At 38.7% G+C, this 14,185-nt stretch overlaps 1 protein-coding gene across 1 annotated transcript in view; it reads left to right on the forward strand.

Annotated features, from left to right (window-relative positions):
- Positions 1 to 14,185, forward strand: part of csf1r (colony stimulating factor 1 receptor) — a 43,985-nt gene that overhangs the window by 14,264 nt on the left and 15,536 nt on the right. Inside the window, exons 2-10 of the mRNA XM_008104835.3 lie at positions 2,601 to 2,852; positions 3,755 to 4,030; positions 5,504 to 5,643; positions 7,034 to 7,199; positions 8,944 to 9,133; positions 10,263 to 10,381; positions 11,121 to 11,238; positions 12,432 to 12,625; positions 13,396 to 13,505. Of these exons, the coding sequence (XP_008103042.1) occupies positions 2,601 to 2,852; positions 3,755 to 4,030; positions 5,504 to 5,643; positions 7,034 to 7,199; positions 8,944 to 9,133; positions 10,263 to 10,381; positions 11,121 to 11,238; positions 12,432 to 12,625; positions 13,396 to 13,505 (1,565 nt within the window). The remainder of the gene's footprint in view (positions 1 to 2,600; positions 2,853 to 3,754; positions 4,031 to 5,503; positions 5,644 to 7,033; positions 7,200 to 8,943; positions 9,134 to 10,262; positions 10,382 to 11,120; positions 11,239 to 12,431; positions 12,626 to 13,395; positions 13,506 to 14,185) is intronic.

Here is a 14,185-nt window from a genome sequence, read left to right on the forward strand (position 1 = left end):
TTTTGTAGGAGTGGGAGGATAGGCGCTATGGTCACCATGTGGAATTTTGAGGCATGGATGAATATGTTTAAAGTTCTGAGGTCTAAGATGGGTAGGAGGCCTCCTCCTCTTTTTGGAATGGTAAAATACCTGGAAAAGAAAGTGTGCAGGTCCTGTTCTGAAGGAGAACGAAGGATGGCACCTTTGGAGAGGAGGATGTTTACTCCTCGAGGATTTCAATAGAAGAGTAAGTGTGGAGGACCTGTCCGTTAGTGGAAGTTCTTCGAATGCCAAAGCATAGCCATCTGTCACAATTTTGAGTACCCATGCATCTGAGGTAATATTTTGCCAGACTGCTGCGAAAAAGGTGAGGCGGTTGCCAAATTGAAGGTTTTGCGGTGTCAGGACCCAGGCCGCAGAGCACCAATAACCATGCGCAGAGACCAGAATCTATCTAATATCTTTATTAAAGGAATATATAAAGTCAATAAAAACAGGTGAAGAATAAAGTTCAGAAGTAGACCTTTCAGGAAAGGTCAAATATAGTCCAGAAAAGCAATGTCCAATATGTGATATTAGAATCCAAAGTTATAATCCAATAACCGAAACACACACTTTGCAAAGCAAAGTGTAGGGAAATGACAAGGTCCTTTAGTCCAATGGAGCTTGACAACAAGGCTGGAAAACAAACTAGATTCTTGGCAAACAAGACTTGATACGAGGCAACAAGAAGCAAGAAGCAAGAACAAGGTCCGTGGCGAGGTCCGAAGAACAAGGCAGGCTTGGAACTAGAACAAGGTCCTGGAAACAAGGAACTGGAGTTGCGTAGTCCACACACGATCTTACTCCCGAAGCTGACGAATTGACTCCGCAAGGGTCTCCTTGCGGTAAAACAGCTATATAGGATCTTGTTTTCCCGCCAAGGAACACTTTCCCTGGGGAACAAGAAATGAAACCCAAGCTGTGTCCAGATGCATGACTCCTTAAGATTTCCCAAGGGAAACAGGCTTAATCAGCTAATTGTCTGGCAGCGATTCTGGCGCTTCGGCGCTTCGCCTCCCTAGCGCCTCTATCTCGATTATAATTATCCCGGCGAGAGAACGGGGGAGAATTCTGCCCAAGGCTTGTTTGGCTGACTTCTTGAGGGCAAACATCCTGCAGGTGCAGGGGCTCCGATTCTGGCTGAATCGGTGGGAAACCAAAGTTTTCCTCTTCGTCTGCCACAATAGTACTAGGAACGGGACTACATGGCCCATGAGACATCACAGCGGCTGGGTTGGCATGGCCGTTTGATGGGTGAAGGCAGCAGTGGTAGGCCAAGGTAAGACAGCATTGAGGGGTAAGGCATCAAACTTGGTGCCTTGACTGATTGTTATTGTTCGAAGCAGTATGGCCTCGCTGCTTTTGGACCTGGTGGTGCTTCCTCTGCTGGCGATGCTGGTTTGATTGTCCTTGCCTTACAGGTTGTCTGTAGCCCTGGTTGGGGAAGGACTGGTGGGGGAATCTTCGGTACCATGGTGGATACTAGCTTTTGCGCTGGGCATGGGACTGCTGAACCCCACACTTAGCTGCCAGAATCTTAAAATCTTGAATCTTAAAATTTTCATTGCTACAGAGGATGGCGGAGCTCCCAGGTGGGATCGAACTGAAGCTGCGGAAACCACAGAGCTCGACGTCAATGAGGAGCCTACCTTGCTCGAACAGGTCGACACCATGGTTGTTGTCACTGTGCATGGGGCTTTCGAGGGTCTCAAGGCCTTCAAGGTTTTTGAGACCTTAGAAGAGGTCAAGGCCATCGCGGTTGTTGGGCCAAGGTGGAGGTCGAAGGCGCTGGAACCAAGGACCTCTGATAAAGGAGTGCCTTCAGGCAAGCCACTCGGTTTTTTCTCGCCTGAGCCGTGAAGGCGAGGCAGTGGCGGCACAACCTGACAACATGGCCTTCTTCTAGGCAGAGGAGGCACTTAATGTGGCCATCAGAGTCAGGAATTTTTGCTGAACATTGTGTGCACCTTTGAAAGCACGTTGTTGACATGGGAAGTTTCCAACGTGAACCTTGCGGTGGAAAAAAGGAACTGGGGAGCTGGTGCCAGGGGCTGGCTTTTATTTTATTTTATTTAAAAGATTCAGCTTGGAAGATTTTCCGCTGGAACCTGTGCAGGCGCAGTTATCTCCACTAGTGTGCATTCACAGAGTACACGAAGAAAAAACAAGTTTGTGCGACTAGTTTGAGCAAATTCTGTTGCTACTCACAGTGGATTAGTACATTGAGCCAAACAGCTGTAATTTTCCTGGATTACCACATTTTTGCCAAATCATTGCCCTCTTCCCACTCCTTTTCTATTTATTCAGTCTTTTCTTCATTTACTAGCATTTTTCTTAAGTTCTTTGTGCTACTGATTGTTCAAATCTGTTACTTTGATGAGTTGCATTAGAGGTTGATTTTGGGGGTAGGAGCACCAGAGCTTTATCCAGGCTAAGATATGGCAGTGCTAACAAAGCAGGGCACACATATTTGATTTACTAAGGCTATTTTATTTTATCACTGTACAGTGTTATCTGGGAAAGACAGTCACAAAGAGTTCCTCAAGCTCCATGGGTTCCTCTCTTTTTATTCTTTCTAGGTTCAGCTTCTCCCAGCATCACCCCTCATCATAATCCTCTGATTGTGGCCCAAGGAGACCCAGTGAGCCTCCTTTGCTCTGGGAATGCCACCATAAAGTGGGTTGGCATGGAGAAGAAGGCTAAAGTCGAGGTGTACAACAATGGCACCCTCCATATACCCAAGGCCTCCTGCAAGAATATGGGAAACTACCAGTGCGTCTTTGACAACAGCACTGATGAGGAGCCTGCCTCTGTATACCTCATTGTGAGAGGTAATTAAATCTATCTGTATCCATAAATAGTTCTAATATTTCAGCCTTTGTTCCTATCATACACTACTATAGCAAGACTTGGATTTGTGCAGCCATCCAAATATTATTGGACTACCATTTCCAACTATATAGGGCAGCTGCATGATTTCCCAAATCACTAGCCATAGCATGTCCTAAAGCATTATCAGTTGCATAGAAGTTGATTTTGGACTACAGCTACCAGAATTTCAGAGCAAGTAACCTTCAATATTCTCATATAAACACAATGTGTGCCTAGGATAAATGCTATTTATTTTTTGTTTTTTAATTTCACATGAGTAAAAAATGAGCAGAAAAGGGAAATGGTCCTCTCCCTGGCCTGGATAGTGAAAACACATGACTTAGAAAATCTGTTTTAGGATCAGCATGGACACGTAAACAGCATGGAATGCTAGTAGTGAGATTAATTGTGCACTGAATTTTGCCACACACAGAACAGTTTAATTGCAACAAATTCATGTGGCATGTTCATCAGAGTTCTGACTAGAACTGAAATTAGCTTGGCTAGATATGCACTTGTTCTTTGCCAGAGGTATAACCTTACTGGCAAACAGCTTGACTAAATTTGTTGACAAAATGTAAAATTGGTTCCTCTCCTTGCTAATTGTTTATTGTTCTTTGTCTATTGCTTTTATTATTGTTGTATCTGTTGATTGTTGTAAGCTGGCCCGAGTCCCTTCAAGGAGAGGGGGGCAGGGTATAAATAAAGTTATTTATTTATTTATTTATTTATTTATTATTTACCATTTTGCCATGTGGCTCCCATATTTTGTGATAACTGCCAATGTATTCCAAGTAACGGTCTACACAACAACCACATGTTGCTTCCTTATAAGTCCCTAACCTTCTTTTTTCATCCCCAGATCCTACAACACCATGGTGTCTTCCCAAGAAGAACTTTGAAGTGATAGAAGGCCGTGATGCATTGCTCCCATGCCTCATCACTGACCCAGGATTCACAAGCAATGTTACCCTTATGAAAAATGAAGAGTCAATACACTCTTCAAGGGTCTCTTTCAAGGCTCAAGAGGGAATACGTTTACGCAGAGTAGGCATGGATGATAACGGCTGGTACAAGTGCCGGGCTCTTGTTCAAGGACAGTGGGTGCAGTCACCCAAAATTGGCCTTATTGTTAAAGGTTTTATTATATTTTATTACATTTTTACTTATTTCTTTGTAACTGCTCACTGTATTGTTTTAGCTTTTGGGAGCTATTGTAAATGCCAGTTTTGAGGGAAAAACAGGATAAAAAAATAAAATAGTTAGGAATGTAAAAATGATGAAGTAGAATATTTATGAAATTTAGAGAGCCATATATGCCAGGCATAATGGTTTTATTTGCAGATGTGGTCATCTCAGGAGACAGATTCTAAGACAAAGAAAGTGAAGGTTTCAGAAATATCAAGACGTGCAAATTGATATTCAGCATATCTGGGAAATGAAACAATTGGGATTCCAGCATTGAATAGTGCTCTGGGAGCAATTCCAAACATGTCCCAAGGGCCAAAGGATTGTCCCATGCTTATACACAAAACACAAGTGGTTCTAAGAAGTACATACCTTATCTCTATTCAAAGCGAGAAAAGGCAATGAGCAAACAAATAAAAGAACCCCTTTTTCCTACATGTATAAGTTGCTTTTCTCCCATGGTGGCACTTAGAGCATCTAACCAGAAAATAAAAACAAAAAAGGTACAGTGAAAAAGAAAAAAATCCTCTATAAATTGCAGTATTAAACTAGAACTTAGCTTTAAAATATGTATATTGACAAAAAAGCAGAGTGCTCTCATTAAAAGTAAGTTAGTTGTATAATTAAATCATAAAGTAATATACCTCTTCTCCGCCTAAACAAAGAGTGAGGGAACCCAACCCAAAGATTTAATAAAAAAATAATTTCTTGCTGCAAACTGCAACAATAACGCAATTTAAAATAATTACATAATAATCAGGTTAATGGACAGAACAACAATGGGTTTGTCACATTACTTCCATTCATTATTGTATAAACAAGCACATGGTATATCTGAGGAGTAGTGAATTGGAAACCTCTAACAGATAATTTACATACCTCATTAAACTACATATTCTTAGATTCCATACAATGGGTCAATTTTAAGTAAATGGCATGAAATCAATGAGATCTGATAAAATTCTGGACTGTGTGACAGTAAGGTAAAATATGATCCATAGCACAAAAAAATTAGGATCAATTTATCACATATCCATAAGATGCAAAAGTAAAGTAAGTTATAGTATCACAAGAAGGGTAACAATAAAAAAATAAATTATCTTTAGATTTTTTTTCTGAAAGTAGAAAATATGTCAATGATAGCAGAAATTGAAGGATGCATCTACACTGCAGAATTAATGCGCTTTACTGTGGTGTAATGCCATAAAATCGTAGTTTTACAATGTCTTTAGGCTTTTGTGCCAAAGAATGCTGGCACTTTCCCAAGCTAAAAACCCCAAAATTTGCATTGAGCCATGGCAGTTGAAATGGTGTCAAACTGCATTAATTCTATAGTCTGGATTCACCCAAAGAAAAGTGATAGATCCCCATTTCTAATAGGTTTCTCTGCTACTTGTTATTAACTGCTCTTTTGACTTCTTAGCTATCAACACACCTATCTCTGTCACCATTGGTGCAAAGGACAATGTGAGAATCCAAGGAGAACCTTTCAACATCTCCTGCAACGTTAGTTACCCTTCCTTCGGTTATCAAATTCGATGGGACTATCCTTCCACTGCAAATGTGAGTTATCTTCCTTGGTCCTGAATAGGCTGTATTGTTCATTTGCTCTTTCTGTTTTGGATGGAAGAGATGGAGGATTGGGCCACACTCACTAAATCATAGAAGGTTTCACTTCTATTCTTCTAGACTCTAGTCTTGGAGGTCTAATTCTCCTGAAGACAAATTCATAACTGTATGTATTTTCTTATATTTTCTGCCATTTGTAAGCTATCTTAACTCCCAGTTTATGCCCACCTTGGAGAAAAGGTGGGATATAAATACATTATATACTTGAGTATAAGTTGAGTTTTTCAGCCCTTTTTAGGGCTGGGAAAAAAACAAAACCCTCGGCTTATAGTCAAGTGAGGGTCCTGGCTGGCTTATATTTGGGTCGACCTATACTCGAGTATAAAGGTAATCAGAGTTGGGGCAGTCTTATCTTAAATTACATTTTTAATATTCAAAATATTAAATATTTGAAAACATTTAATCTAGTGATGCCTAACTTAATGTAATTTTATTGCTATCTATTTTTTATTTTCATTTTTGAAATTTACCAGTAGTTGCTGCATTTCCAACCCTTGTCTTATACTTGAATCAACACACTTTCCCAGTTTTTTGTGGTAAAATTAGGTGCCTCAGCTTATATTCGGGTTGGCTTATACTTGAGTATATATGGTAAGTGATGAATTGATACCTTTTTAAAATGAAACCAAACTCACCATTCTATTCACACCATGTTCCAAGTAAATTCATTGCATTGCACATTAATTTGGTTCAGCCTTGAAGTTGTGCTCCCACAGTGAATCTCATCCATATCTAAGAGGTTTCCACTCAAGAGACAAATAACAAGAAGCAATTGTAGGAGGTGCGATTGTTTTCTCCTTCTTTTAATTTGTTTTCCAGGTGGTTTCAATCTCAGCCTGTATAACTAGCTAGCAAAGCAGGCAGGTACTATTTTTTAATTATTGAATTTGTACCTCACCTTTCTCTAGGGATGGGATCCATTTAAGACGTTATAGTGATTTTCATTTTCAAAACTCCTAAAACATGTTACCTTTTAAAAACTAAAAAACCCCATTTGGGTTGAATGTTAAGACAATGACAAAATTATAGCATAGTAATATTTCATTAAAATCACAAGATCTGGAAGGGTAAGTTCATATTTTGTTATCATGATCTAGAAAGTGGCAAACTAGAAAGTGAACCTTATACACACACACATATGCAGACATACATACTGCTTAAGACTTGGGCATTATAACCCTTTGAATAAACTTAAAGCGTCTTCCAAGGTTCCAGATGAGTCAATATGGTATGGGAAGAATTAAGTAAGGGTGGACACTGGACAGTTAAAACAATGGAGTTGGTTCCAGATATGGTATGTCATTTTTAACTTTCTTGATCCCAGGTGAGTTTGGAGTCTCGTGAAAGTTTTGATGATTCTAGTGAGAGCTACAACACACAACATATTCTATCCATCCCAGCAGTACAATTGAATGACAGTGGAAAATATACATGTTTCGCAAGTACTAATGCCAGAGTTAGCAATTCCTCAGCAAACCTGAAAGTGATAGGTAAGTCTTTCTAAATGTCTTTTTCTCTATACAGGTTCTCTCTAACAGGAAATCAAATCAGAATGTATAGTGGGGTGTTAATAGGGAACCATCATTAGTCACTACAAGTAATCTTTTAAATGAATAGGAGGAATAACATACAAAGATTTGATTGGTCTTGAGAAGATCATCTATGGGATTTTTTCATACCCCTTCCCTTTCTATTAGGGAATATAGGATAAGAGTAGCAATCATGTATTTCTCAGCCTGTGCAACATGTATAAAATAAGCAGCAGCAAATGTTTGTGAATGAACTGAGGAAAAGAAACATGCAACCACTCCTGTACTTAGAAATTATATTTTCCTTTAAATATAATTAATGAGTTTGTCCTCCACATTTGCTGGGATTAGAGTCACAGAACCCCCGCAAAAGTGAAAAACTGCCAAAAAAGTTGGGGTTTTTAAAAAATCTTTATAGGAATTTCTAGATACTCCAGCATGGCTGTATGGTCAACTTCCATTTGAAGCTAAACACAGAATTTCATTTAAAGATTCCTAAAGAGGTGTTTTATTTTTATTTTTTTATTTACAACATTTATACCCCGCCCTTCTCACCCGAGGGGACTCAGGGCGGCATACAAAAATTGGCAAAATTTAATGTCCAAAATACAATCATAAAAACAAAACAATATAAACAGATCTATTAATAACATTGTTAAAACATATTATAAAAACCTTTCTAAGGTTTTCTTTCTAAGGTGTTCTTTCTAAGAATCTTTTGGTCCTGGAGCATGACTCTGTGGTCGGCTTCCACCCAAAGTTAACCAAAGAGTTGCACTGGAGGACCTAGAGATTTCTAGAAAGGACATTTCAATCAAACCTATAGATAATCAAATCCACAAAAGCCAAACCAACAAACTGCTTGCATTTTTAAGACTGCAGTATATGTAGTGTTTTTGCTAATCCCCTTTCCCCCAGTTTTATCATGATAACTCATACATAGTTTGTCAGCCAACAAATGCTCAATTCCCATATTCATTCTTATCCAAAATTTCTAAGAGTATGGTCCTCCAGCAGCAGCCTAATTCTCTACACATTCACTTTGTGGACCTCAAGAGAGACAAATCTTCCATTAATTAGTTCTCATATGCAGGAATGAAGAATTTAAAACATTTCCTCTCCTCTAGTGATATTATGAGAGTTTTTACTCATTTTTAAGATTATGTATTACATAAATGTTTATGCACACCCCCAACCTACCTTGAGGTTGTGCAAAAAATGAGTTTATGTAAGACAATGTGCATTTCCACAGATGACATTATTGCTATTTTGTGCAAAAATCTAGTCTTTTAGCATGCAAATAAACTTATCAGAATTATTTATCTATATTAATAATAAGTGTGTTCAGCCTCTCTTGCTTGTAACAGGAAAAATATTAGTATCTATATGTCCTTAATCTCCTCCCAAATCAGGACTCGGCCACACTACTAAATTATAGTGCTATTGTTCCACTTAAATTACCATGCATCCATTCTATGGAATCCTGAGACTTGTAATTTGGCAAAGACTGGAGCTAAAGTATGATTCAAATTTAACTGTCAGGGATCTATTCAAAGGGGACCATTGGACACATCCCTGGCAGTTAAATTGGAATCATACTGCTATACATTTGTAGGTACCAAATCTCTTCCAGCTGTGCTCTATCCCCTTCCATAAAAAGAAAATATTTTAATCTCTTCACTATGCATATTTCTTTTATTTTCAGAGAGAGGTTACATTCATTTGTCCACCATACAGAACAGAATACAGGAGCCAAGTCTGCATAAAACTCTGGAGTTACAGGTTATTACTGAGGCGTATCCTAGGCCTTCTATATATGGATGGAAACACATAAATCAATTAGGAAACCCCAGGATTTCCACATACATTGGCCAGATGAGTTCTGACAACAACCGGTAAGGAGATGCTACCTACACTTTCCTAAGGACCTTCCCAAGCAATAGCTTTAACACAAAGGACTTGGTTGAAGTTCAGATGATCTAGAAAGGGTGACTCCTTGAAAATGGTTGGTAACAGAGGGTGCATCTATACTGTAGAACTAATGTAGTCTGACACCACTTTATGAAGTTTATTCAAGGTTTACCCAATGTAAAATGCATTGCAGTAGTCTCACTGAGTGGGAAGTTGCCATAGACTACTGTGGTATACGGTGTATCTACACAGTATAACTAATGCAGTTTCACACCACTTTGACTGCCATGGCTCAGTGGAATCACATGGCCTGTAGTTTTACAAGGTCTTTAGCCATCTCTATCCAAAAGTGCTGGTGCCTCCCCAACCTACAATCTCGTGATTCCATAGCATTGAGATATGACAGTTAAAAAGGTGTCAGAATACATTGGTTCTTCATTGTAGATAAACCCAGAAAGTTGCCTCCATGCAATTTCATTGCAAATAATACCCCCACCACCCCATACTTACTTGCTGTGCTTGTTTTGCATTCTTCTCCTGGGGAACTTATAGCGAGGGCCAGCTATATCTTTAGGCAGAATGAAGCATTAGGCTGTGGAGCAGCATCTCCCAAACATTGGTCCTCCAGGTGTTTTATGCTTCCCAGAATTCCTGACTGTTGGACAAGTCAGTTAGGGCTTATGATTGTTGGTTCAAAATACCTGGAGCAACAATGTTGAGAATCACTGCTGTTGGCCCTGGAAGTTGGTAGCAACTTCTGTCTAATGTGGGAGCTCAAGTCAGCAGACTACAATAATGTACTAAATTCCCCATCAGTTCAACCTTGGATGGTGCTCTCCCATTGCTATGATCTCAGATTTGTGGACTGATTGTAGATTCCCTTAATCTTGGTACATGGCAGTGCATTGTGTAACTCTGCCAGGGAGGCAGCTATTCAGCACCATGGAATTACTGCTTTCTTTCCTACTTTTGCATGGTATGTTTAAGAGAAATTATCACAATTGGCCTTGAAGGAAGCAAAATGACTCCATGTTTGAGATGGTATGTGGAAAGTATCTATAGGATGATGACTCCTGCACTGACTTTACTATACATATTTGTTTTCTCTTTTAGAAAGTACATCAACACACTAAGACTAAATTATATTAGTGAAAAACATTGTGGAATGTATACATTCTTTGCCAGTAATAATGCAACCACTGCACACATTACTTTCAACATCTCAGTAAAAGGTAAGTGTTTCCTTCACTCACATTCTTCCAACATTTGGGTTGACTTACAGAATTGATCATAGTTTTTGCAAAGGGATTCTCCACATGATGAAAGAGGTTGTTTCTCATAGTATGTGATTTTCCTCACCTATATAACTTGCATTTAGATTACATAGAAGGGAAATTGAAATCTCACTGTGAGAATGGAAATAGAGTAATTATAGGGAATATGAATTCCTTCTATAGGGTCTAGTTTGCTTCAAAGTTTAGAAAAAAAACATTAAGAAACTCAATCCCAGCGAGATAATGTAGGATAATCCTGTTCTTTCTGTAAGCAAATGAGGTGCTGCAGAATCAAAGTGCCTGTAAAATATTTCTAATTGACTTCTTTCCCTCAGATGTGTCCAAGAAAGCCTTCAGGTTTATTTTCAAGATAACAAAGAGAAAGTACAATCTTTTGTTTTAACAGTAGAGAAAACACTAACTAAGAGGCATTGTGACTTTCTTAGAAGGGACCAAAACAATTCATACAATAAAACATCAACCATGCTGTTATCTGGTTTAAGGAATGATCAGCCACACACATGTAGAATCCAAAGATCATAACCAAGGCATTGATATGTGAACTTGTTTTACATAGGAAAAATGCCATTCAACTTCATAATAAAATTTTGAATGTTGCTTATAAACAAATTTGAAATGAAGTGATTGTGTATATATGCTCATTGCACTTAATTGCTTTCCCCCACTTGTTTATTAGTCCCACCTCAAGCTATGCTGAAATTCAACAGCTCCAACAATCTTTGGTGTGAAGTCAGTGGTTATCCTGCTCCACATATTGAGTGGTATCAACTACCCCAGAATCATAGTACAGACAGGTGAGTTCACAGAACAACAGCACAGTCCTCTGGACTTGTAAAATAAGGCCTACAATTTACTTCTTACCAAGCCTGCATTTTTATTATAATCTATATGCAGTATGTTTATTATACCCATATAGAAGTTATAAACACATATATTTACATTGGCAATAATTCCTCTGGTTACCAAGAAATATCCTGCATAATTATGTTGGCGAATCAACATTAGATTATTGCTGAAATAATAGTTGTCAGATGGCTTGGTTTTGGGACATCCAGGTTTACATCCTCTTTGAGCTGTGTAACTGATTTGGACAATCTGGTGCCAACTGTTCTGTCTTAACTGAACCTATCTTAGAGTGCTGCTGTTGTGAGTAGAAAGTAGAGAATAAGAGAAAGACACATGATGACTTATGACAGTGGTTCTCAACCTGGAGTCCCAAGATGTTTTTGGCCTACAACTCCCTGAAATCCCAGCCAGTTTACCAGCTGTTAGGATTTATCATCTGCATGCTGGCTCAGAAGCTGAAGGGACACATTGCACCAAGGTGGATGGTGAACACTTTTTAGAATTGGGAGGTAATGATGGGATGGCAGAATCACAGGAAGAGGTAGGCCAGCAGTCCTTATCACACACCTGCCGTGTGATAGGAACTGTCACCAAAAGCGATAGTATAGCTGCAATGACATTTTGTTTCCCTCATGTGATAAAGTCCATAATCTCACTTGGAGAAAATGTGGGAGAACAATAAAACAAGCAACCAAAAAAAGGGTTGGGAAAGGATTATTTGATTTGAGAGTGGAGAAGCATAGTTGATTTTTGAGCCTGGCGAACTTCCAGATTGGAATGTCTGGGGTAAATCATCAGCTATGTTGTTGCTGTTTGCTGTAGGCTTTCCCACCACACAGTATCTCGGGTTTTCTGTTTTCTTGTGAACTTAGAATCTTACAGTAGGTGACTAGCTCATTAATGAGCAATACACTTCAATGCTAGGAGACATCAGTTGCTACCAGTTCTTTTAAGGCGGAGAAGGAGAAGTTGGTCCTTCTGATTTCTAAGTAAAAGGCTGTGAAATGGTTGACTATCACAGCACATGTGGCCAGTCAAAGGAAGGGAATGAAATGAATTTCAAAGGGAACAATTGCTCAATCAAACACAGGAGATTCTACTAGCACATTAACATCTGTTGTCTTCTTCTGTTGTCTAACAGATGCTATCAAAGTGGTATGCTGTTCATTAATGACACTAACCCAGAAATCATCAGTGAAGTTCCCTTTAAAAGAGTGATGGTGAAAAGTGTTCTTCAAGTTAAAGAGACGCAAGGCAACACTTTATTTTGTTGCTTAGCCGTTAATAGCGCAGGAAATGCCTCTAGCATTGGATCTTTTGTTCATACGCTTGAAGGTAAGGTATATGTAAGCATTTCATTTGCAAAATGATGTGTTTCTTGTTTGGGAATTGCTCATTGAATCCTTAAGTGTGACTATATTTATACCAACAGAAAAGAAGGTTTCTGTTTGAGTAAACATATGTATAGACAAAATAGTTCTCCCTCATCTGATTTAATTGGACCCCTTTCATTATATATATTCCATTCATTAATAATCTGATCCATCTTTTCTAATTTATTTCTGTTTTCCATTGCTATATTTCTATCCAATAGTATTACAGTGCCTTCATTAAAACTACTGACATTATAAGGAGAGAGAAAAAACAGGAACGTCATCAATTTAAACCAGTTGTTAAGGGGGGAAATGAATTATAATCAAATAGTGGTTTACTTGGAACTCAGTGGCTTCACTTTACTTGGAACTCAGTGGCTTCAATGCATGAAATGAAAACCAGAATGAATAAGCTCCATTCAATAAAATTACACACGAAGTTGACAACCTGGGGCCATTTCACAACTTAATTTTTTAAAGAGGAGAACATGTGTTATTGTTGGACTACAGAACACATCATCCCCAAGAGCCCCCCTATTGATTATGAATCAGGTCAACTGTTGTGTAAAACAGGTTGGAAAAGCCAGTTTAATGTGTAAAGGTAATACTGAACTTAATGCGAACAGATTTCTAGAGTCATGGGTAATTTGACTAGAATTAGACTAGGCAACCTGATAGGAATTACAGGTATAATTTGCAAATTATACTCTTTTCTGCTTTTTGTTTTTCCAGTCAATACTACAACTATAGCTATTCTCTCTAAACCAGCTGTGATAGCCTGGGCAGGCGTAATGGCTTTCCTCCTTCTGTGTATCATCATATTATTCTACAAATATAAACAGGTCAGATTCATGTGTATTCTCTAGAGTTGGACTGGAAGATGTACAGGCCTCCAGGAATCTGTTTTACTATAGCTCCCAGCTGGCCAGCATAGCCAATGATGAGCAATGAGAACTGAAAGAAATTTCAGTCTAGCAACATATGGGAGAGCAATAGCATTTCCCATCCCGCATTCATCAGAAAGTAATCAGAAAAGAGCTCCAGAAACTGAGAAAAACAGTCTAAAACTCTTCTGTTTCACATGATGTGTACAATTGTTGTGCCTCCCTTATTTTAACTGCCTATGTAATTCCCTTTGAATCCATCTCATCCTGCCTCAAGCTCCATACTTTGAAATACCAGGGATTGGTGTCATTCCAGTGTAACTGATGGTGTCACACCATTGACCTCCTCCCATACCAGAACAGACTATAATGTTGTAGCTAAAACACCTGAAAAGTCACAAAATCAGCAACGATGTTTAAAATCACACAGGAGCAAAATTGTGATGATGTTAGAGTCACAGGTCTGCATTCTGTCTGAGGTGTTGTCAATTAACATGGCAGAAGCTGCTCCTCTTATTACCCTTGTGAGGATTTGGGGAAAAGAGCAATAAAATAATAAAATAAAATGTCAGTTCCATTCACAATAGAAAAGTCATTTCTCTTGCAGTTCAGCTGCTCCTGTTCTATGTGAAGCTAAC

This window comes from Anolis carolinensis, chromosome 2 (genome assembly GCF_035594765.1).
Source record: "Anolis carolinensis isolate JA03-04 chromosome 2, rAnoCar3.1.pri, whole genome shotgun sequence".
Taxonomy (NCBI): Eukaryota; Metazoa; Chordata; class Lepidosauria; order Squamata; family Dactyloidae; genus Anolis; species Anolis carolinensis.